At 37.0% G+C, this 24,903-nt stretch overlaps 2 protein-coding genes and 1 long non-coding RNA gene across 5 annotated transcripts in view; 1 reads left to right on the forward strand and 2 right to left on the reverse strand.

The window, feature by feature from the left end:
• Nucleotides 1-2: 2 nt before the first annotated feature.
• RNF7 (ring finger protein 7) lies at nucleotides 3-6,851 on the reverse strand. Of its 2 annotated transcripts, none has more exons than XM_030027736.2 (3): nucleotides 6,587-6,821; nucleotides 3,204-3,251; nucleotides 3-1,708 (listed from the first exon to the last, which is right to left on the reverse strand). In XM_030027736.2, the coding sequence occupies exons 1-3, from the start codon at nucleotides 6,762-6,764 to the stop codon at nucleotides 1,590-1,592; spliced, it is 345 nt and encodes a 114-aa protein (XP_029883596.1). In that variant the 5' UTR covers nucleotides 6,765-6,821; the 3' UTR covers nucleotides 3-1,589. The 2 variants fall into 2 exon arrangements, with proteins under 2 accessions (XP_029883596.1, XP_029883597.1); XM_030027737.2 differs by having other exon boundaries at nucleotides 1,652-1,708; nucleotides 6,594-6,851.
• LOC115346981 overlaps nucleotides 4,606-24,903 on the forward strand; it is a 23,940-nt gene continuing 3,642 nt past the window's right edge. The window contains exons 1-3 of the long non-coding RNA XR_003925338.2: nucleotides 4,606-4,657; nucleotides 15,679-15,783; nucleotides 24,254-24,300. This is a non-coding gene — a long non-coding RNA (uncharacterized LOC115346981). The remainder of the gene's footprint in view (nucleotides 4,658-15,678; nucleotides 15,784-24,253; nucleotides 24,301-24,903) is intronic.
• The window catches only part of RASA2 (RAS p21 protein activator 2), a 53,191-nt gene continuing 46,471 nt past the window's right edge, over nucleotides 18,184-24,903 (reverse strand). For both annotated transcript variants that reach the window (XM_030027732.2, XM_041126733.1), the window contains 5 exons: nucleotides 24,695-24,777; nucleotides 23,586-23,794; nucleotides 22,260-22,363; nucleotides 21,477-21,666; nucleotides 18,184-20,591 (listed from right to left, as the gene is read on the reverse strand). In XM_030027732.2, the coding sequence (XP_029883592.1) occupies nucleotides 20,561-20,591; nucleotides 21,477-21,666; nucleotides 22,260-22,363; nucleotides 23,586-23,794; nucleotides 24,695-24,777 (617 nt within the window). In that variant the 3' untranslated portion in view covers nucleotides 18,184-20,560. The remainder of the gene's footprint in view (nucleotides 20,592-21,476; nucleotides 21,667-22,259; nucleotides 22,364-23,585; nucleotides 23,795-24,694; nucleotides 24,778-24,903) is intronic.

A 24,903-nucleotide genomic window follows, 5' to 3' on the forward strand; every position in this document is an offset into this window, starting at 1 on the left:
ACTACTGTTAACCTATTTTATATTTGTTTTCAATTTTAAGACAGACATCATCTGGGTTAATAACAACTAATGTGATACACTGTAACAGTGACACAGAGGATTTTTTTGATCTCAGTGTGCAATGAGACAAAAGCTGTATTTAAAAAATTTAAAACATTTTAAAAACAAGATTACAAGTATTAAACAAAAACACAGTAAACTCTGCATGTATGCTTGATGACACAAAGATTGCCATTGGAACTACTTTATACAGTGAAGATAAACCTCTTTAAATATACTTAAACAGAACTAGACACAAATACATCTGCTGAGAAATGCATTATCTTAAACAATTAAGATCATAATTTTGAAGTAAACAATGATATGCATATAATATTACTTCAATTTTGCCCAGGTTTATTAACCATTTTATTAAGTCTGAATTTGTTACAGACTTGAGCAGTAATTCAACCTCTCTATTGCATATACTAAAAAAACCCCCACAGCATATGTTCAGATTAATAGTAACTACTTTGGATATTCAGGGAAAAGACAAACTCAGAGGCAAGCACTTAAATATATATAAGAAAAAAAAAATCACAATTCATATAAAAAAGATGATACATTGAGGATTTTCACAAAAATGAAACAATGCTTTCTCCCACTTCTAAAACACTGTAACCAATAAAATGATGACAAAGAAATCTCTATTAACTGAATTTTCATGAAACCACAATTTAACATTTTTCTCTAGATTTGATTAGTACCTGCTTTCCTTAGGATATTTAAATTATCAGTTTTGTTTGCTTTCTATATCAGTCAGCTAACCAGTGAGATTGTTTATGCCCCTAGTTAACTGATACCAAATATGTGTCTTTGTACCAAAGTCTCTGGATTAAAAATACATGTTTCCATGATCTTTAACAGAAATATAAATAGAATAATTATTAATGTGGTTAAATTTTAATACTATGGTTGTAGAAATCATGTATACAACGTAACACAGCAACAGACTTAGAGATACAACAAAACAAAATTTTCTAAAGTCATAAAGAAAACCTACATTAGAAATGTTTAGTATAGTGTGATGGAAAAAGCACATAGCAAATGCTTTACACACTATTCATTTTAGATCAAAAAACAGAATACTTTCTAAAAAACTCACCAACGGTGTTTTTGTATACAATATTACTTAGAAAACAACTTCTTTATCCTGACAGCAAATACGCAGCATATCAGACTTACAGGTAAGGTCACCCTTTCAAATTAATTCATTTATCTATGCAAAAACATTAAATAAACTGTATTTAGGGTATAATCTGCACCACCACATTTCTATGCTCTGATACAGTTAACACTCAAATTGTAACAGATATATTTGTTAAGGTAGTCTCTCTCTTTTTTCAGTTGTGGAAATATCTGCAGTAGGACTGACCATTGCCTCCTCGTACAGCAAAGAGCATACAACAAAACTACACTGACCTTGTAGCAGATAAACTAAATAAATCATGCCATGATTGACATGTTCCATTCTTTTGTATGAGCATATGGCATAAGACATACACTATTTCAACAAGTTCAACAACAACAAAAAAAACCTTCCAGTGTTTTTATTTGCCTATTCTCTGAACTACCCAGTCCTGCTGGCAGAGGGGACAGCGATTATTCTGTTTCACCCACAAGGACATGCAGCAATTGTGGAAGGAATGATTGCATTCTCCCCAAACCACTGAAAGAGAAGAAAGAACATGTTCCAGTCACACTCAGCTGTCCAATCAACACCTGCAGCAAGGTCCAAACTATCATTCTTAGATGTTTATAACCACTGCAAGCTTTAGAGACAAAACAGGTCATCACTGATTTATCCACTGAGATTGGATTATTATGGTCATTCTGATGATAGTCAGTTCTCTGTCATCAATTCTTCTACTTATTACCAACTACAAAAAAAGAAATGCATACATTCTCACTTTCTTGTATAGTGACACTGTTTTGTGAATGTATGAACACATTTATCAGTTCTGTCCAGGAAATCAGCGCAACTATCCAAGTTCTTTACTTTACCTTCCCCAGTACCAAAATATAGCCAATGCGCTACTGACTGACTATCACGCAAAAGCGTATCACCAAATTCTCATACGAAATGCACTGTTTAAACTTAAAATGTATGATATCAAGGAGGCACATTTGACACAGCATATAGCCTTGAAATGGGATCTTAGACCAGAAGTTATTCACAGGCTACAATTGTTTCAGCACAACAAAAAGGGTTATCTATTGTCCATCTACTCCTGAATAGTATTAGTTACTTTGCTTTTTCCCCTTATTAGTTCACATTTTCCTTACTGGAATACAAGGGTACCAATCACAGAAGTGTTGTAAATTATGCTTTTTTTTTTTTTCTGACTATCTAAAATAGGATGCTTAGCAAGCCAGTTAAGATACCTGGAACATGAAATTCCTGTTCTCATTAAAACAATCATCAAAAACAACAGTGGATTAAGTTTGAGAATATATACTTCAAAATAGAAAGAACAAGGGCATGGAAAGGTTCACCACTGCTTTAAAAGTTAACTTAAAGGTTTAAAGCAAACTCTTTGAGACAATTTTTACTATTTCTGATTTAAATGTATCGGAATTAAGTTAAGATTTGCTTTTGCATACATTGGTATGTAACTGAAAGCATGTTTATGCTTAAACAGCATTATAGCAAACTCAAGTGATTCCACTTTTTCAAATGAAAAGTGAACAAACAAGCAATTGCCTCCACGATGTCTGAATTAAGACTGGGAAAAATACTGCTTTCTAATCTAGACACACATTTATTTCAGAACAGAGGATTTTTATTGGTATTACCATTGTGTCTTCTGGCATGCACCTCAGAAGAGAAAAAAGTAGCCTTCTCCTACCCACTTCAAAAGTGTACATTATCATCTCCTCAATTATGCTCAGGGTGAGAGAAACTTAAACCTCTCAGTTGCGTATGTGTTGACTGCAAACTTGAAGCGGTTTTGTTCTACGGCATGTCTGAAGTGAAAACTATTTTCATTACTGCTTAAAAATAAAACATAAAATATTACTAATGTAAAAAGATGACACAATGCAGAACAAAACACCAGTTTACTTTTGAGCATTAATAAAATCAGTATTCCCCTCAAACTTTAAAATGCACCCTACTGAGAGAAGCTTCAATTGAAAAACAAGCGAATGAAATCACTACATACCAACACAATCTTCTTGTTTGTTTTCAGCTTGACATCTAAGACAGGCATCTAAAAGTAAACAAGAACAAAACTCAATTTGATTCTCAGGATTCCATTTTAAGAATAGGTTTATCAGAGGAAAATATAAACTCTAAAACCGATTTACAAAGGTAAAAAACCCAAGTTTTGATGTCTAGTTCAGCCCTTTAACATTAAATAACCCTCCCCTAAATTTTAAAAGAGTGCACATCACAATGAAATATAGATGTGAAAGAGATGAGAAGGACTATAAACTGCCCAACAAGTTTTGTTTATTTTCCATTGCTTTGGTATTTTCATAACTTCTGCTGAAAAAAAGCCTTCTCCATTTTGTAGATATAACAACCAGCAGATTTGTGCCAAGGCACTGAGGCATATTAAGGCCAGAGCAAGCACAAAGCCAAACCCTAATTACAGGACTTTGTTTTTCAGATGTCAGCATCTCCTTTTAAGGAAATCATTCACAATTTGGGGTTTATTTTAGGCTGTACATCTCTCACCACAAACCCCACCTCCTACTACTTTTTATATAGTAGTTTTCCTTAACAAGTACCTGCATGTAATTTTCACAAGAGTCACATACACATGCAAACATACTGGTCAAATTGATAATATAAATTAATAGATAAACATGGAACAATATCTAATTAATAATATCTATCATACTTATGCACTCCAATCTGTGGCTATAGGACCAAATGGCAGGTTCAGGATTCAGTAAGATGCAAAAGTGACAACTTCCAGGCTTTGTACTGTGCCACACACATACAGTGGAAAAATGCCTTTGTTTCTGCTTTGCCCTGACATGGGCTGCCATAGATGTATGTGCATGTACCACACACAACAGAAAGTGTTCAACTATTACGGGAGCAAACGCATCTTCATCTCCTCCAAAGAAAAGGTAATAGTTTAAACAAAAGTGTCCTGCAGGTTGGACCTGGCCTATGTGTCACTAGCTGGACTGTATTTTCCTAGAAGACAGAAACATAATGTGCTACAGGAATTTAGATTTGAGTATTTTTGCTTTCTCTGCCAGATATGGCCGGTACTTCTATTTTAGATTCATCTGCCCAGACATTCCTCATTTTCTCAGGTAATAAAGAACAAAGAGGACAGAAACTCTGAAACAGTTACCCTTTCCTCATTGAGATAAAAGTAAGGCAGCAAATAGTTTCCTGTTGTCTGTTCCTATAAATGCTGTGGAAAAATAAATTAAGGGCCAAGCTGCAGGGAAGATTCAGCCAAACTGCTTCAACTTGTATCATGGTACATCGAAGCAAAATGATCTGGGGTCACCTCAATACGCAGGACAGTAAGCTGTGGCAGACTAGTAGTCGCTATAAAAGCAGCTTTCCTTTCCTAGCCCTAGATTTGCAGTTGCAGACAGAGAAGCAGCAGAGCGTGCTGAAGACAGAAGTCACTGCAACCATACCAAGGTAAGCTGTCCCCACTCCTGCATCATAACCCTAAGGGTGTCAGTTTGAAAGGTTAAGCAAATATAAGTCAGTACTGCAATCCTGCACTTCCCAGCTAACACCTGCATTTTTGTTTCTTTCCCTTGTGCTTCTGTGATTCTTGAAGACCATGTTGATTCAAGGAGTTAAACCAGCAGAAAATTAAGCCAGCTAACACTTCCCTCCCTTGCAAAAATCAAACAAACTAACTTTCAGCAAGCGCCAGCTTAAGTCTGGCACTGCCTCCAACCTAAGGTTACTGCAGACGCAGTGGCTCTACAGGAGCCAGACCGGGTCTGGCAGGGTCAACATGAAATTGCTAAACTGAAGTCAGTAATGATCAAGTTTCACATTCTAACAATGTGGTTTGTTCTCAAAAAATGGTTACCAGATTTTTCTGCCAGTTTCAGATGAAAAATACCCCCTTGGAGTACTTATGAAAAATTATAAATTAACTTTTTTTCTTTTTAAACTTTTATAAAAGTTCTGGGTAAGATTTTGTTCGTTTAAGACTTTTTTATAGTGCCCTGTAACAGGCTAGCTAGAACATGGAAATACATTCTTAAAATTATGGCTCACGTGGGAGATGAAGCCAAATTTTGTATTTCCAGAGTGGTCTCTGTTCACCATATAAGAACAGACAATCTTTGTCATGCTTATGCAAAAGGTAAATCTCCTATCACTTCAGTCTGGGCTGCATCTTTTTTTCTTCTAGTACAGCTTTTTGCCTTTTCTGTTCCGCAGAACGTTCTCAGTAAAAACACACATGAGAAATGACAGCATTGCATATTTTGTCCCACTTTTGTTAAGCCAAAACCTGACTGTATTTGCAAGTATCGTAGTTCCTGGACCTACAAAAAGCAAGGTGGTCTGGAGCTAATGTTGGGTCATTTGTCCTGTCAGACTGTACCAAGCCCAACTGAGAGGACAGTTATGCATAGGATGACTCAGCACAATAGTAAAAATCGGATACAGATATACGGTAGAGGAAAAATTTAAAGAATTTTCAAAGATCCAAGATAAATATCACATTTGTAAAAGATGTCAGAAAACAGTAATGCCAGTCAACGATGAGGCTGCTTTCAAAGAGATTCTCCAGATTTCAAAACCAGGTAAACTAACCCCTTACTTTTCAATAGATTTTTCAGTACCTTCACGTGGGTTAAACTGCACCGGTGATTAGGAGGCTTGGGTAAAAGCGTCAGAGACTCTGGATTAACAGATTTGGAAACTGAATTTACATCTACATCCACAACTGCTGCTTAAAAAAAACCCAAAACCCCCAACGGCAGCAGCACACATCTAGCACTCTGGTCAGCTCGGCTGTAACTCGGCGCTTGCCGGGTCTGCCAACAGAGTCCACGAAGCAGGCGCCTTGGCAAAGGACGGGGATGGTACAACAGCAGCCCGCCTCCGGGCGCTGGCACAAGCTCAACCCGCTTGACGAGCGCCGCTCCCCGTGCTGACAGGCGCCGGGCCGAAGCCCAGCGGGCGCTCCGGCCTCCCCCGGCAGGAGGGGCGGCGCAGGGAGGGCTGCCCGAGGCCGCCCAGGGGAGCGGCGCCGGGGGAGGCGGCTCCCCCGACAGCTGCGTGCAGCCCGAGGTGACCGCACGGGGCCGCGCTCCCGTGTGGCACCCTCGAGCGCTCCGGCCCAGGGACACCGAGGGCCGCAGGGCCCCCCTCTTCTTCAGGAAAAGGCGCGGGGGAGGAAGAGGAGGCGCGGCGAGGGCAGCCCCCCCCCCTTCTGCCGGAAACCGCGTCTCACTCCTCCGCCCGCCGTGCGAGGGGAAGAGGGCGCGGCGGCAGGGCACCCCTCCGGACCGCGGCTGGGCGCCGCTGAAGCGCCGGCGCCCCCTGCGCCGCCGCGGGGGCGGCGGCCATGGCGGCCGGGGCCTGCCGGCCGGCGCTTACCCATGACCTGCACCCGGCAAATGGCGCAGGTGTCGCACTCCACGTCCCAGCTCCACATGGCCACCGCGTTCCACTTCTTCAGCGAGAACATCTTGTCGGGGGCGCCCGCCTTGGAGCCCGCAGAGCCCGGGTGCGAGTGGGGGGCGCCCGGCTCGTCCCCGTCCTCCACATCGGCCATGGCGGAGGGGCGGGGACGCGGCGCCGGCGCCTGGCGGGCGGCAGCGCGGGGCTGCAGCGCCCCCCCTCCGCGCCGGCAGCAGGCGCGGCCCGCTCCCCCAGCCCGGCCCGGCCCGGCCCAGGCGGGAGGGGCGGGCCCGCCCGCGGGCCTGGTGCTGCGCGGAGGCCGCGCTGCCGGCGGCGCCCGGCCCGGGCAGCCGTCGCGGGCGCTGCAGTAGGCCGCAGCGGGCACGGTGAGGGAGCGGGGGCCGCGGTGGCCTGCCGGAGCCGGCCAGCCGCGCTCAGCCACAAGGAAGCTGAAGAAAATTACGTTAAAGGCGGCGATCAGCCCTCCTGGGTCGCGTTTTCATCAGCGTGCTGTGGGGTGGGACCCACAGTCCCACGGGACACCTGTGGGGAGGGTGCACGGAGGAAAAGGGCGATAGCCACCCAGCCGCGGCCTCCGCCGGTTCTATATTTTGTGCCTCATCGTTCGGCAAAGTGATACACGTCCCAATTAGTTCACAGGGTAGAGAGGAGGGAGGCAAGCTGGGGAGCCAGCCCCTGCTCCTCTGCCCTCGCCTCGACAAGTAATGGCGTCCCGTTTTCATGACGTGCGTGTGAACGGTTTTCTGAACAGGGCCCTGAGGATTACAACCAGGGGATGATCCGGTCTGACCAGGCTGGGTAGCCTTACCACACCAGCCTGAACTGTTCCCGAAACCGCCAAATACTCTCCCAGCCCCATCAGCCCATTGCATTATATTGACATATACTGACTTGAAATTGCAACATTCCTCAACATTCAATATCTGTATTATTTCTGTTTTTCATTGTTCCTACGTTTCATTATATACACACTATGAAAACTCCACTTGTGGAAACACCATCACTATCTTGCGTTCAAAAGTTCTCAAAGTCTACAGTCTCTAGTAACTGAAAGCAGCAGTAATCCTTCACGGAAATTGTCAACTAAATACGGCTACTTTGTAATGTCAGAGTAGGACAGTCTGAATTTACTTGCTAATTTGTCATCCTGAATTTGTGAGGGGACAAAAAAAATCACCAGAACATAGGTAAGAGTTGTGAAGCACTAGGGAACTGAAAAGCTAAAAGGAAATTTTAAAGTGGCTGATTACATTCAAAAATAAAATATTTACATATACAACTACAGGCATCTTAAAAAGTAGAGCTTCAAAGTGTGGATAGGAACAAAGCCAAAGAATATATATCATTATTTTAAAAGATAATAGAAACTTGCATTTCTTTTCTAATCTTTACCCAAGTAAAAGTATACAAAATTGATTTTTCCAACATAGTGCCCTGTCTCTTTAAGCCTACTTTAAGATACATTTGTTAGATAAAGTTGATATTCATGTAGAAATTAAACTTGAAAGATACAACGTTCTATTTAAAGCTAGGACAAACAAATTAATGGAAGTTGTAAGAGCTAAAGTTAGAAACGGTCCACCTTTCTTTTCCTTTTCTCAAGACTTGCCAGTACTTCATCTGCACAGAAGTTCTCCTATCACATTGCCAAATAGATCAACTACATTCAGAGTGCCTGATTGTGCCCAACAAAGCATTTTCTTGGCAGCTTTAAATACATACGCAGCACCTATTTTCGTATGTAGTCTAGGACATTTCTATGGAGGTATACCCTAAACCAGTAACATACCCCATCATACACCTTGAACAGGAAGGATCAACAACAAAACATTACAGATGTGCATGGACCACACTGGTTCACCTTAGCTCATCCACAAAGCAAAAAAGTTAACGGCAAAAGTCTCTCCCCACCCTTTAATTTCTGATTAGTTCATTGCGATTTATCAAGTCTCTGGCCACACTGCAGAAATCTCAGTATGTGCACACTGGTTTTGGTGGTTGGGCTGAACTCCGAGCATGAGTTTGCAAAGTCAAATGACTCCAATCACACTTATTTTGGTGGTTGAGGGAAGATCTTAAATGTGAGTCAGTTCCCACTTGTACTGTAGAAAAATCAGTTGATTCTCTATTCCCTAACCCACTATTAGAAAAGTCATACACCATCCAGAGTACTTATCTTCACTGTTCTGTACTAGTACCGGTCCAGTTCTGGATCTACAACAGATTGTGGTGCTAAGCTTTAAAAACTAGGCTGGATTACTGCTTACTAACTTGAGAAACTGTTTTTCTCTCTCTACCACTTTAAAAAAATAGTATCTGTGCTCATCAGAAATGCTGCCGAGTTGAGGTTTCAAAATACTAACTTCTTGGTTTTGCTAACTTCAATAACATTTGCTGCTGATTGTCCCAGCTGGGTTACATATGATTATAAAGGCACAGGAATAATGATGTGGAAGAATATGGTATAAATAAGGAGTACAGAGTCAAAAACATAAAGGAAAGGAAGGGCAGAGACAGAAACTGCATTTCTTAATCCCCTTTTACCATTCAAAATACCATTCCATCCAGAAACGTAGTTTTCCTTGTAACAGAAATAACTATCATTTATCTCTGTGTAATTCAGCTCTTAGATGGTAACAACAATAAAGTAATGTGTACAAAATTAATGTGAATTTTAAAATTCATTTGAGAAAAAGCTATTTTGGATTACTTGAATGTCATGATCCCTAATTAAGCCCATATTTTCTTTACGTTGACAAACTTGAGAATCTTCATTTATAGAACTCTTAATACTTTAAATTGAAATGGTTCCTACCTTCAGTTACACTGAATATAATCAATGTTAAAACTCACAGTGGTTTGATGCTCTAAACATAAACTTATTTTCTGCTTGCCTGGTATAGCAGATGACAACAACAAAGTTCAAGCTGCTGAGAAGGAAAGCAGCTCCAAGTAATTCTATAGACCATGTACAACCTCAGAATGAATTATTCCTAGCGTAGAAAAGGAGTACACGGTACATCCATACAGCTTTGCAAGTTCTGTAGAGTAATACAAAGCATGAATAGAAATAACTTTTCATACGTGATCACACGTTTTTAAAGCCAAGGAAGACTTTGTGCAAGATTTGATTGCATTTATGTATTTTTAAAACATTTTTTTAATGTTTAAGAAGGACACCTAGCAGGTGCCAAATTGACATCCCTCATGAATCATGTTCTCTACACAGGAGTATTATGAGCAGTTGTAGTGCAAGTTTCTCCAGCTGTGAATTACAGCTTCACCTGAATGGACTGGACTTCCTTCACTAAGGGAAGAGGATGGCCAAATCCTCCTGGAATTCCAACTCTTGATATGTTTCCTAAGCCTACTAACAGAGTAAACCATACACTTCAGCAGTGGCTTCCATGTTGGGCATCTTGGCCACAAAAATCTGGCCTTTGGTAATAAAGTACAAAATAAAAATAGTTCAATCACTTCAATTATATTGATCCTAAAAGATCTTCTGTTTCTACATTAATCAACTATCAATTCAGAAGGACCTATCATTTCCTTGAAAACACTATTAAACAACATGTGAATAAGATCTTTTGCTCTTACCTCAGCCGATTCACACTTCTCTCAATCTACACTGTCCAATTCCCAAACTCGCAGAAGTCAGCCATGGAAGGAACAAGTGCTGTCTCGATGTCCCTAAGTCTCTGGTTTGGCCAGAGGACCCAACATATGTAGCTGGTGTGATGCTCAAGCTACTACTATCATTACGCTAATATGGCAGTGTGCGATCATAACATGGACTATAGCATATATGCTAAACCCCCCACCCCCCCCCATTACTCTATTTCCCAATCAGAAAGAAATGTTTTAATTAAACTACAATGAAAATATTTAGATGCAAAATTGCTTCTGTTTTTCTTTACTGTGGTTGTATCTTATCAATAGACCTCTCTCAATAGGTTCCCAACAGCTATCACAGAAAATTTGAAAAGATCAATGATACAAAGTAGAAGTAACTACTTTCTAAGTCATAGATTTGTCATTAACGTTGATAATTCAGTTCTTTGTAACTCATCATATTCTTTTTTCTCTTTTTAAGCCATCATGGCACTTCTTAATCTTAATAACTGGGACTAGGCATAATCCAGAAAAGTTTAAAATTAAAACTGCTTTTTATAAAACTTGAAAAGAAAATGTATACCTAATTTTCCCTTGATAATATATTGTATTTTTATACCTTTTGCATGGATGTTTAAATTTTTAATATATCTGTTCCTAAAATTTAAAAATTCTAAAATTCAACCACATTTAATTTCTGCTATGTAAAATGTCAACTGCCTCTAAAATAGAGATTTAAAAAAAGAGTGACTACAACTGGCTTTTTTTTTTTAATTTACACAATTTGCCTTGTCATCTGTAATTTTTCTTAGCAGGGATTAGATGGCAACTGGATGCAATTCTCTCCAATTCTAAGAGCTCCTAAGAGCAAACTGTGACACAGATTATAATTATGTTTGGGTCCTGTCAAAATGTCACACATTTGCTCTACACCTGCAAATTCAAATACAAATACACTGATTTCAATAATTTGGCAATGCTAGTTTTAGCCTTTAACCATTCCTGAACTGAATCGCTTCATGATGCTCTAAAGCAGTTTTTCCTGCACAACTGGGAGGGGGGCAGCAAAATAAGTGGCTCAAGTATATAGGAACTGCTCTGGATGCCTATGGATAGAAAAAAGTCAGTAAAATATCAAACATGGTCATTAAAACAATTATGATCCCTTCCTTTAGTCTTTCCTCCTCATGTAAGAAGCCATCGGGCATAATCAGCTCCTTTGCCAAGTGTGCCAGTTCAAATGAGATGCAGCTCTGAATTTATTCCAAAAGACTGGGATATCCTTTGACAGAAGAGAGATTGCCAACATGAAACACTGTTTTCAGTATTAGGATGAAAGAGATGTTTTGAAAACCAATTATTTCAAAATAGAAAGGAGGTAACTTCTGATTTAGTATACCTTTGCTTGCTTTGTCTTGTCTACTCTTAAAAATAAAATGCATCTTTACCGTGCAGTGCCAAAACTTACATTAGCAGTGCAAGCTGCAGAGCAAATGTGATACAGGTACCTTTAACTCTGTCCATATTGCTTTATAGAAATAAAATAATAGTTTCCCAACTAATAATTATTTTCTTGGCTATTTTATCACCTAAAGAGCTGTATAAAAAATTTCAAGCCATTTTGGAGAAATACTGTTCTGGCACTCTAGAATTCATCTGTTCCCTACAAACACACATGACATTAAAGGGGTTGCACATGGGAGAGTGGCACAAAATATGATAGCTCTTTCAGTGAGTTTTCCCTGTGTACTTTGTCACTATTTTTAACTGTAAATAAAAACTCATTATTTCAGATTGGGCAGGGGAAGTCTGCATTTGCTTATCTCATTCAGACTTCACTGAAAATGTTCCAATTGAATATCTAAATATAGGAACTTGAACCAAGTTCCTTTCAGCCCATCAAGTGAACGTTCAGCTAGAATTATAGCTGCTCAGTGGTGCTATAGAATGGGAAGAAACAACCTGTTTGGCCACTGTGAATGCGGACATACATAATAGTAGGTATCCAAATTTGGAATACTGTTTTATATTATACAATTGATAATCAATTAAATTTCTACAATAATTTCACAGTAAGGATGCAGTGTAATACATCAAGGATCGATTCTGGATTCTGATTGTCTCCATGTCAAATAACATTCATTCAAAGCTCCAAGTGTTTGACACCCAACTTACATAATTGCCATAATAGTTTTCTTTTCATACCCTAATCCCATTTCAAATGAATATACAGATGCATCTTCACCTTGTAAGAACATTTTCATTCTCTATACACCTTCTTAAACTCTGAATATTGCACAGACAGTGGTTTGGAAGCATGTATAACGCCTTTCATAGATTTTTCATGAATCTTTTGAGAATGGAGATGTCTGGAAATGACCTGACTTTTCTTCTTTTTTTCTTTCTTCTTTTCTCTTACAACTTTTTGAGATTTTTGTTGTTTTTTCCACAGCTTGCTTACTCTGAAACATAGAATCAAAGATTATTTTTACTAATAACAAAATTGTTATGGAAATGTCAGTTTTATGATAATGCAAAGAACAGTTATGTAAGTATGTGTGTATCTTGGCCAACTAATGCACGTGCTGATTGTATTATTACACTTACTGTTTGTTCTGTCAATAGACTAATATATATCAGAATACTTAAGTACTGTGTCAATTTATCTGCTAAAGAAAAGAATTTAAGCATAGTTCTGTGCCAAAACTATTTCTTAAACTCTAGATCATCTGTGCCTCTCTGTGCCATTTTACCAATAGGAATATGCTAAACAGGGCTATTAATGGCTAGTACTAATAAATACTGTTGTGGTTATAGCCAAGACCTCGGTAAGGGCAGACAGTGGGGCTGCAATAGAGGAAGACAGCACAGGAAATAGTACTGTATGAGCACACTAGCTATCACCTGTGACAAAACCACCCACAGTAGTTCTTAAGGTTTTACTGAAGCTGCCTGATGCAATTGCCAAAACGGAAAGTAGACTTCATTGTCAATATGTACAGTTTCTGTGAAATAGAAGCATGAAGGGGACATCCAGAAATAAAAAAGAAACCGAAACAGGAATTAGGGAAACATACTGCATTTGTGGAATAAATAGCATACCACTTTTACACTGGGATGATCTCACTGGAAGGGAGACTGGAGCGAAGAAATCACAGAAATATATTGCTACACAGAGTAGCAAAAGGAGTTTAAAAAAAGTACATCCCCACCATTTTCCCCATATTGCCACATATGGATGTGATTTGGCATGAACTTTATAGAAGTCCAGGAATGAGTTCAAAGACAGAGAACTACCAGTATTTCAGATTCTTAAATGCATTGTGCATTACTCATTAAGTGAAACAAATGGACATCATGACACCCAATATAAAGAAGGGAAATTCTTAAAGAAGTTTTACAAAAAACCTTAATGACCTTTGCATGGGAGCCTTTCTGCTTTAACGGGAAAACCCTGTCTACAAGAGACTAAATAGCTCCTGACTTTGCCGAGCTGCTTTAAGTCTAAACCCTTGAAACTTCTCAATTTTTCATACAACAGCCAGGCTCATCCATCTCTCTTTCTGAAGCAGAGATTTAAAACCAATCACACAAAGACCCCAGGCTACTTTATGAAATTCTACACTAGGTTCTTGTTTGCTAACTGTTTTACTCTCTGGAGTAAAACTCATCTATTACTATTTCCCCTGGACAGTGTTGATTTTCAAGTTAGAAACTTGTCTCATATTCCACTTATTAATTAAAAAAAAAAAATTAACTGTGAAGACAAAATTATGCATATTTTAACTGAGGTTAGCTGTTTGAGAATGGAACTGCATTCTGAATTGAAAACTGAAAACCAAGTTATATCGTTTTGCTGTTATGAGGGGGCACACCCCCCACCTCTCTTGAAATACTGACACTTCCTATAAATTCATGAGGTAGTGCAGTTTGTTTTAATATTTTTAACATCCCACCAATATTCGGAACCTGCCTAGTATCAGGATAGACCCCGTAAGCCACTGTTAGCAAATTCTACTCTCCAATCCAAAAAAGCCACCCCCCCCCCACCCCCCCCCAAAAAAACCCACACTGGCAAGGGAAGCCACATAGAAACTTGCCTTATGGAAACCCCCTTAACTCATGTGTTTAAATTACTGGAAGGTATTGTATAGGTAAAGTTTATCCGGTCATCATTCACACTTGCAGACATTATATCCTGTGTACCATGTCATTCAACACATTTTTTGATTCAGAACCAACTTTCTGCTTTTAGATTTTGGCCAAGGTAGTGCCAGAATATATGCATATACAATTCAAGTATATACATAAATAATTAAAAAAAAAACAAACCCAAAACCCAAGACATGTAAATGTCACACCATGACAGAAAGGTGGAATCAACTTGACAGGAATCTGAATCAACTACTCAGGAGGAAGCTAGGTGAATTATTTTGGTTGTTAGAGAAATCGTTATAAGTTTTGTGTTTAAAGAAGTTAGATCTTTTACAGAGTTTTTCCACAGTACTGGAACTTGTCCTTGTATTTTTCCATTTGTACAGCTTGATGCTTTATTTAAGATCTTGTATCTAGGACTAGGATTATTTCTGTTTCAATTTTAAGATACTTGTAAAATCAGTGAGGTAATCTCTAACATATTTGGTCTAATTTATACTAAGGTAAATCAGCAAGATTAGGAGAAAAAGTGAGAGAGGGAAAGGTACAGACTAAATACAATCTGCGAGGTAAATGATAATCTATACTGCATCGTTATCGTATGGAGAAATCCTTGTACAAACCTCTCAGCTTACACTGTCACCCTCTAGAGTGTCAGTTCATGACTCGAAATGGTTAAAATGACCAAATATTTGACAAACCATTTTGTCTGCATCCGGCACCATTTAAATACTTTTTAGCTACAGAAACTACAGTGAAGTACTCCTTCCTCTTTGACTTTTACAATTTGCATTGCTATCGATACATAGCACCTTGCCATCCCCAAGCATGGAAAGAAGAGACTGAATTGTATATACTTACCCTTCTTTCATTAAGTACTTTGAAGTTCTATGGATGAAAGATGCAACATAAATGTCAGGTCTGAGCGTTATTGTAGATCACTTGATTTTTATAGGGGAGTTTCCTTTTTACTAATTTTATCTCTGTCGCCCTGCTTTTTGCCATCTGATAAAGGCTTGTTTCTGTATCACCTAGCAACAATGTGAAGGTGTCCAGGAAAAGCGAAGGCTGAGCAGGCGGTGTTAAACCCTGTGGAGCTCTCACCCCAAGCTTCTTAGCCAGCTACTGAAGTAACCCTTCAGTAGGTACGGTGTCTGCATGCTGATCTAGGAGGAAAACACTGCATGAACACAACTCTAGCTAGCTTTGAAGCTTTCTGTGGTTATATATACACACACATCCCTCAAAATATCATCTCTCTCTGCTCCCTGACACAGTGGAATTTGTCACAAACACCAACCTGGAGTTCAGCAGGGGATATCTTGCATTTTTTTGAGAAACCAGAGCCAAAATCTTCTGCACTGATATTTCAGAGGGAACAGGTAAGAGATTTTTACCTTTAAGTCTTGAATTCAAGTCACACAGTAGATTTACTTTGGCTGTTCTATGATTCTCTCAGCTTTTTTCCCTGTGTAGAAAGAATGACCAAAAATAGAGACAAAATCACAACCCCTTAAAGCAAACTAAATTGTCTGATTGGATTTAAGAAAAACCATATAATTAATATTCCTAAAATAAGAATAAAGATTTATATCCTCTTCTTGGTGAAACTGTTAACTAGACTTTATACAAAACTGCCACAGCATTTGCAATAGTGATTATGCTAAAATAATCATGACCTCAAACAGTTAAAAAGCTTGGTCATACAATTTTATGGAACATCATATTAAGTAAGATTTATACATGGATGAATTTTGTTATTTTCCATAAACATTAATAAATGTAAAGAATATTTTAAAAGCAATTCAGCAAGGTTGCCTATAATAATTTTGGGGGGTTGTGTTTGTTTGTTTGTTTGTTTAAAAAAAAAAAAAAAAAAAGCATTCTTACAAAGCATATGCATTTCCTGAACACTGCAGACACTGGATCTTTTTAAATCTTATTCTGATTGTAGAGGAACTGATTATCAAATTTCTGTTCCTGATTTAGGTACACAAAGTGACTTTTTAAACTTGTATTTTTAAACTAAGTAATTTAGCTAAACTACAGTCTATATTCCCAGTTCTTATAGCTCTGCTCTCAGAACTCTGATTTTTTTATTTTTTTTTAAACATTTGCTATATTGCTGAATCTCAGGAACAGACAAAGTATTCCAGCAGCAGTCTCATCACAGCTGAATCCAGTAACACTGATACAGTCTCCTTACTGCTATTAAAAGATTTCTGGTCTATTTAATCTGCATAAATCATTTAAACCTTAGTTAAATATGCTGCTGTAACTATTTGCAAGAACCCTAAGTAAATTGATTGTATGTATTTGTCCATTCTACTGGAAGTTGCTCTTATTTGTTACTGGGAGCTGTTGCTTATTGGCCTAATTTTTATTCCATATGTATGCTCTTTTAAAAACAACACTGAATCAGTCTTTATCACACATGAGTAAATATTGCAAACTTTGTACTTTAAAATACATACAAATGACCAGAAATTAAAGCTAATGTCTTGTAAACACTTCATTTTCCATATATTATTGATTCTGTTTACTATATGCAGCCTATAGGTAGACTATATGAAGATAAATATTTAAGTTCACCTATATATAGGCTGTAAGTATGCATCTTCTCACTATAGTCATCTGCATGTATGACGGGGGACAGAAGATATACAGAACTGTGTAAGAAGGTAGCACACTGATTTTCAAGGAATCCAGAGTCCTAGGAAGAACTTTCTAGCTACAAAGGCCTTATGCAACTATGATTGCTAGCCTAACCCAGAACTTGAAAAGTATGATCAGCACAGAAGCTACAGATCTTAAATGGGAATGCCCTTTTCATGTCATGGTTTATAGAAAACTCAGCTTAATGGAACAGTTAGAGAAGGTAGCGTATTAGCAATGAAAAGAATAGGTCACCCTGCTATAATCATCACAGAATCCTTATAACATTTTTTTTTTTAATGTCCACAGAAAAAAAAAAATCCTAAAAAAATTCCTCCTGTACTTGCAATTTCATCTTGAGCTTCCCCTGCTTTGTCATCTCTGCAAATGAATGTAGTGACCACTTAGAGTGGGCCCTAATACAGCTTACCTCAGAACTAATCAAAATTAATTCCAAAATGGCTGGAAGGTTTGCACTGTAACTCCTAATAGGAGCTTCCACACCAGCAATAAAGGACAACAGGTCAGCTCTCCGTACAGGAAAACAAAACATCTGAAGACATTAAAATACACTTCTACAAAATTATCTTACAGATATACCCATAAGCATAGGAGGGGAGAGCAGGTGGCAAAAAAAGTGCCCAGATTACATACAGAAGGAGGATTGAGAAAAGTAAAGACTATTTCTTTCCATATGCAATATATTTAAAATAGGTCTGACAAATTATATACCTGGTACTGGTACACAGGACAGGTAATGAAAAACAAAGCAGTAAGCAAGGAAAAAAATTAGTCATATAACACTAATAACATAGTACTAGACATCCTTCAATATGTCAGACTAGTCACTGCAAACATTTTAAAAACTGTCAAATTACTACGGCCTCTATGCATGCTAAATGATTAACTATCACTTTTCGCTCCAACCATCAATCTTAGTTAGAATGTAATAATGCTATGGACGACCATGCAAGATGCCTCAACTTAATTCTGTGTTAGTTTTTTTCCTGTCAACTAGATTTATCTCTTTACACCCAACTCCTGTATGTAAACCCCTATTAATTCAGTCTTCAGATAAATGTTAACACTTTAAAAAGCCAGGCCTCACAATAAACACACAGCATATGTCAAGTTTGTTGTAATTTATTTGTGAGTTATTCTCAAGCAATGTTACAAAACATTTTAATGTCTTGATAAGAAAATAAAATTTAAATAAAAATACATTCAACAATACATCATCATAATACAAATTAAAACTAATGATAATTTACAATCCTAACAGAACTAATTACTGAATAACATCACCTTTCTAGACTAATCAAAATGAAGGCAACTGTTATTATTAATCATCCTACTTGTACCTAATTAAATTCTAGAACATCTACTGCATTTTAAAACATTATAAAATGAGAAATCAAATCTTAATGGTCACAAATATTCAATGGCCTTTGTTTTTTTCCTAGATACTCCAGTACCAAAGCAAAAAAAAAAGTGCATATTAAAAAAAAAATGTTGCAAGAGTATACAATTTATTTTTTCATAAATTTGACTCTGAAAACAACAGAAAATGGCTCCAAGGAACAGACACTTTGCCACAGGGTTAATCCATATACAGCAAAACATAACTTTGACACTCAACCACATGCAACTTTGTTTAATGGCAGCTTTTTATTAATGGCAATTAATCCGACCCACTTTACCTTGGCAAAACACATTTCTTGGCATTATTATCCCACCCCACCCCCCACCCCCAATTTCAACCACTGGCAAATAAAAGTCCCTTAAAAATACATCAAATGCGTAAGAAAGGAAAAGGCAAAAACAGCTGAGGTGATTAAATGATTGTGACATTGCAGACACTAGTACTGAATCCTGGATATTCTAAAATAGTTTGTCTGGTATTAAACCAAATAGTTGTTCTAACAAGTTACATTCATTCCGAAAGAGATTTCAATCCTGTCTTGCCAGCTTCTATTACAGAAAACCTCCCTACAACAGTATAATAAATGTATAGTAATTTAAACAGCTTACAGTTTCAAGCATTGTGGATGTCTATTCTATTTGTAAGTTACATTACTAATTAATTTGGCCAAATCATGATTGTAAAAAAAACCCCCAAACCACCCAACAAAACAACAACAAAAGACCCCACAGCAAATGCTCCAAAAATAAAAGTACCACATATAGTTGTTATTATTAAAAATAGTATTCCAAGGAGTACCATTATATTTAATACTGATGAAGCAAAGTTGCCACAGTAATACCTTTGCTTCTTCCTGGTTATATACATGTATGTTCTTTCAGCATAAACCTAACTTCTCAGATGAAGTGAGCAAAAATTAATCTTACTAAATTCAAGGATGCCAGTTTAAAATTGTGTTAAGTGGCTAATACGATTCCATATAACTAAAGATATAAAAATATTCACTGAAGCATTGCTTAAAGACAAAACAATGTTGATCATTCAACTGATCATAACAAGCAGATACTACAAAGTATCTAAAAATAATCTGGGATAGTCCAGATATCTAAAGTGCTTTGAGTGATTATAATAGAGATTATTTATTAGATCTGTAGTCAAAAGGTGAGCTGGACATAGTTATTACTTTTTATAAAAAAAAAGAAATAAAATCATACATGGGATGATGTAAATTGATCAGTACTTAACCACAATCTGTTCACATTTAAATTTTTCTATCTGTAGGCAAACCTATTTAAAAAGAATGTTGCTACCCTGCATTTCTTTTTAGATTAAGAAAAAATATGTACCTTTAAAAATCCTAAAGAAAATAGATAGTGGTCTAATGTCACTCCATATATTACTCACCCCAAATGTAAACAAGAGGTACAACATAAGTTCCCTGATTTCTTCTTCTTTAGTACTTAAAAACATAACTAACACTGGTATCTGCTGTCCAGATTATTTGCAGCATACTCTGCATGATTTTGTAAGACTTCAGCTGTAGATAAAGCAAGTCCTGACAACACCTAATACAAGGAAAAAAGTCAAATGAATTGAGTGTGAAGCTTCAGATCTTTTCCATGTCATAGTATCTTGGAATTTCTATTTCAAGATCCATATCAGCAGGGCAGGCACTCATGGTAAACTCATGCAAGATTGCAGTGTATGTATTGAGAGATGTAATCCAACCAACAAATGCCGTGTGGATTTTCTTCCATTAAAAAGCTTATTTGTTTAGAAAGTTCTTTCCAAAAGACAACAATGGCAAAACAACATTTAGATTTATTCACACCTGTTACTTCAAGAACCTGGAACTTCAAGTTCTTCAGCAAAATGAGAATAAACCATAAGACCAGATTTTGAAGTAGATATTTTTCTATTAAATATTAAATAGATTGTCAACACAACTAGCATTTATGTTCATTCTTAAATACTTTGTAAAAATGCATATAATGAACTTAAAAAAACCAAACAAAACACCAAAACACTCAAGAACATTTCCAGTTTCTTTTTTCATCCAAGTGTGCCACAGTTTGTTTTGGTTAGGAAACTTTTCCAACAATTGGATTTTCTCTGGAAAAAATAAAATGTTATATGTAAATGTTTGTAAGGTTAACATTTGCTTTCTAGTTCTCAACATACAATTTTAATTTATTAAGCAAACCTATATTTTTTGCATAATTTCTACCTCTACTTGGGAAATTTCATGATTTGCAGAAAAACCTCAGATACTTTCATGTGAGACCTCTAAATCAAAGTCAAGTTTTCTAAACAACTTGGGTCAAATACTAAACTAGTAGTATCAGGGTTTGAGCAGTCTTTTTCTTCTGGTGAATCAAGCCTTATTGACGCAAAGAAGAAATCAGAAAACTTGCTAGTGGTGTTCCACAGGTATCAGCCAGGATTGAAGAGAATTGAAAGAATCTGCCTGGAACAACAATGTACTCCAAAGAACAGATTTTTTTTAACTTCACCAGAAACAGTATTTATCATTGAGTATGGCAAGTGAATTACAAACAGTAAATATACTGCATGAAAGATATGTTTCTGCAGTGTAATCTTTACAGTTTTAAATAACTTGATATTTTAATTATTTCTTACCTGAAAATTGAAATAAAAAAAAAAAAAAAAATTAAAAGGTAGGCAGACAGTTAGGGATTATTTTGTGTGCACTTCAGATGTTAAGTTGCAAGGAACCGACAAAGTCATTGCACCTGCTTATAGGAATCTCAACAGGAACACAAATGAATCCCACACCAGAGCAACTTCTTGTATCTTCTAACAACTGGTAAAAAGCTGCATTCCTACAAACGATGTTCCTTATTTTCTCTATGTCTTTGTGTTGTCTAAATCTACCTTTATCTTGGTTATCTCTACCTCAACAAGCCTGGCCTTGTTCTGTGATTTATTTTTTAAAAATACACATTTATATATGTCAAAATTATGTAAGATACTTACTCACTACCATATTTAGCACTAGATGATCTCTTCTTTCGGTATTTTTCATGCGATTCATTCAGCTTTTCTACTATATCTATGATCTGTTTAAGTGTATGAAAAGTTGCTACAGAATCTTCAATTGTGAAGTTAGAATAATCATCTGGTTCTTTCCGTGGACCTTGATAGACTGCTATGCTCCCACAAGCCTCTACAAAAATTACCACAATTATCCCAATTAGAATTTCGGTAATTAACAAACAGATCTAACTCTTACATAAATGGTGAGTCTGAAATTCTGAAATGTAAAGTAACTCCAGCTTATACGTAACACGGGTTAAGACAAAAGCAGGACACAGTATCAACTAGACGTATTTACAATTCTGTGGCTTATTCTCTGCTGGTTGTGCTCAGCATCTTGAGTGTCCAGCGCTCTCCTGTTCACATTAACGGAAGACAAATGCTTTCTTGCAGCTCAATCATGTTCAACAGAATTCACTTCATAGTCAGGAAAAGGAGAGCAAAGACAGAAGAGCAACTGGCTATAGTTGCTATCTCTCTGTTTAGACTATTAAAGATATTTCATACATGCAAATTCAATTAGAACAATGTGCATGCCTGATATCTACTGTAAAGACATGACTGAAGAATGTCTGATACCAGAGCACTGAGACAACAAAAATATAATCTGTGTCTCTACTCTCTGTTATTTTCAGGTAAATTGTTAAGACATAAAACTGATATTATGGGCCTAGAGAATTAGAACTAAATAATATCAGTATAATTCTTCTTATTATTTAGTACCTTCCAACTTCTGTAATTTAGATATGTTGATAGTGAAAAGTGAGTAAATTCTTTCTGTCTCTCTGTCTCCATCAATCTCAATTTGAGTATCAGCAGGAACATCTCTAAAAGGTGAAAGAGAGACAGGTAGTCAATGCAAGTCATTCTTGAAATGTTTGAAAGCAAGTAAAAACCAATTCTGTTTCAATATACTTAGCCTTCTAACACATCTATCACTCAGCTTCACAATTGTTACACAAAACTTAGCATTTGTTGCAAATGTCCTATAGAAACAGGCATATATACTTTTGAGGGCAATGAATACAGCAATATTAAAAACCGCTTTTTCCAATAGAATTTATTATTCAGTATGTCAAGAGAAAAATACTTCAAAAATATCAAAGGTTAATTGTTACTAAATGACAATTAAACGCTTCTTTTAGAATCTACTATACTTGAAAGGTAACCAGAACAGAAGGACACGATACATTCCTAAACCAGAACAGTTAAAAAAACAGAAAGACAAAAACAACCAAAAGTTATTTAGTAACAGGAGTCTCTTGAACTGTTGAGAAACCTAATAAAAAAAATGAACCAAGTAACATAGAAAAAGTATTAGATATATACATATTTTCAGACAGTTATCTTCTAGGACTTACACTGAATTTTAGAGGACTGACTGAGATCTTTAGACTGTAATTTATGCAACCTATCCAGTCAAGGATAACTTTATTTTTAAAAAAGATCAGAGCATTTGTTTGTTTTCAGAAATCAGCAGCTTAAAGAAAGGCATTAACGCATTATAAGAAGTTATTCATTTTCCCGACATACCTACAAAACCCAAATGATTTGTCAGAATCTACATTGAAGATTATTTAGCTGATTTTCTTAGTACACTGTGTTTTAATATATGTGAGGTTAAAATAAAAAAGTGACTGTATAAAACAAGACAACATCATTAGGGAAAGAGACAGACTTCCAGACTGAGCCCTCTGCAGCAAGGTATTTCAATTATTTCATATAGGTGACCTAGGCATGTCATATTTCTGCATTCAGCTTGGCACCTGAATTAACTTGAACTATTAAATCTATTCTTCTGTGTGGAAAGAAATCAACCATTCAATATTTCTGATTTACATGCTGAATTGGTTACCTTCATTTCATATGGTGGCTGATGAAGTAACAGACTTGGTAAAAGCCAGTACTTATTAGTAAGGTGTATTTTTAGTAGTTTAACTTGCTAAAGCAGACAGGGAACACCTCGCCTTGAAATTTTTAAGTTGTATAGTGAATCATGCATTCTTTGTCCTACAAAACATATGTATTTTCACTTGAAAGTCAACTTACGCAGTGCAACGAGCACAGCCCACCGTGTTCTCTATTGTAGCCTTGCAACAAAGCCAGTTCCCATTCAGAAAAGCAGAAGGATGGTAAAAACTAAGCCTCTTCTGGTTGCATCTCGTTACCCGGCAAAGAGCTTCTATCCACTCACTAGCTTCTACACAGTTATTTGCTTGGATATAGAGTGGCTTTTCTCCATGTAGTACTTGAAACATCTGTAGAAGGAACGCAACAATATTCTGCTCAAAAAATCCAGTTATTGAGCAACGTTGAATATGTCAAAATAGATTTCAATGCTCAGGCAATTCAACAAAGCCAAATTAAGACAGAAAGCGAGACAAGGGAGAAAAGAAGACTTTTCACCTCTTTCATTTTACTACACAGCCCTACTGAGGAGAAAAAAAAAACCAAAACAGAACAGCTTCCTGTGTTCTGCCTACACCATTTCCTCATCCAAAAAGGAATCCTTAAAGAATTAGAACATGATGCATTTTCTGTCCTCTTCATTCACATATCTTTAAAGGTGACCTCGGACTTCATTCTTCATAGCCTGAGAGTAACAAAAGATCCCCAAAAGTCTCTCCTTCAGCCATCCTCAGCCTAAGTAACAGCTGTACTTTTATCAGTGCCTCAGAATTTTGGATTATAATAACAGAAATACCGATGTGTTACAGGTCCAGAATGAGGCTGTGAGCACAGACACCTGTCTCAGCTGATGAAAGTATTGTAGGAAGTTTTCATCACAAGGAATAAATCTAAGTTTGGTAATATTACCTTTCTAGAAGAACATAATATAATACATACTACTAATACCTTAACATAAAAGTGCCTTGTAATTAAGGTTACAGTATTTTTAACCTTCATTCCAGAAATCTGGAAAGGGGGGCAGAAGTCATAAAATCAGTCAGAAAAGTTGGTGCAGAGATCCAAATCTCCAGGTTAAGTTCCATGTTCAGAGTACTTGGAAATACTGCATACAGCCTTTTATTCCTGATTCAAAAGATTTTTTTTGCTGAAGTGTTTAGTAATAGGGTTTCAGTAACTCTATAAGCTAATTATGATCTTTTATTTAAAGAACACATCAAGAATTACATACAAACTATCTTTTAACTCACATTTTTCTTGTTGAAGGAGCTCTCATCAAGTTTCTCCACTGCAAGGATGTTTTTGATTGGAATAGTGAAAATTGGTTCTTTATCTGTAAAAAATTGTAAACAGAAAAGTGAAGCAATTTTTAAAAAAATGTTTTATAACGTCAGTGCACTGATACTGTAGGTTAAGTTCTCAAAATGTGCATCTTTATTATTGAGAAAATGTACACGAA

This window comes from Aquila chrysaetos, chromosome 10 (assembly GCF_900496995.4).
Source record: "Aquila chrysaetos chrysaetos chromosome 10, bAquChr1.4, whole genome shotgun sequence".
Classification (NCBI taxonomy): domain Eukaryota; kingdom Metazoa; phylum Chordata; class Aves; order Accipitriformes; family Accipitridae; genus Aquila; species Aquila chrysaetos.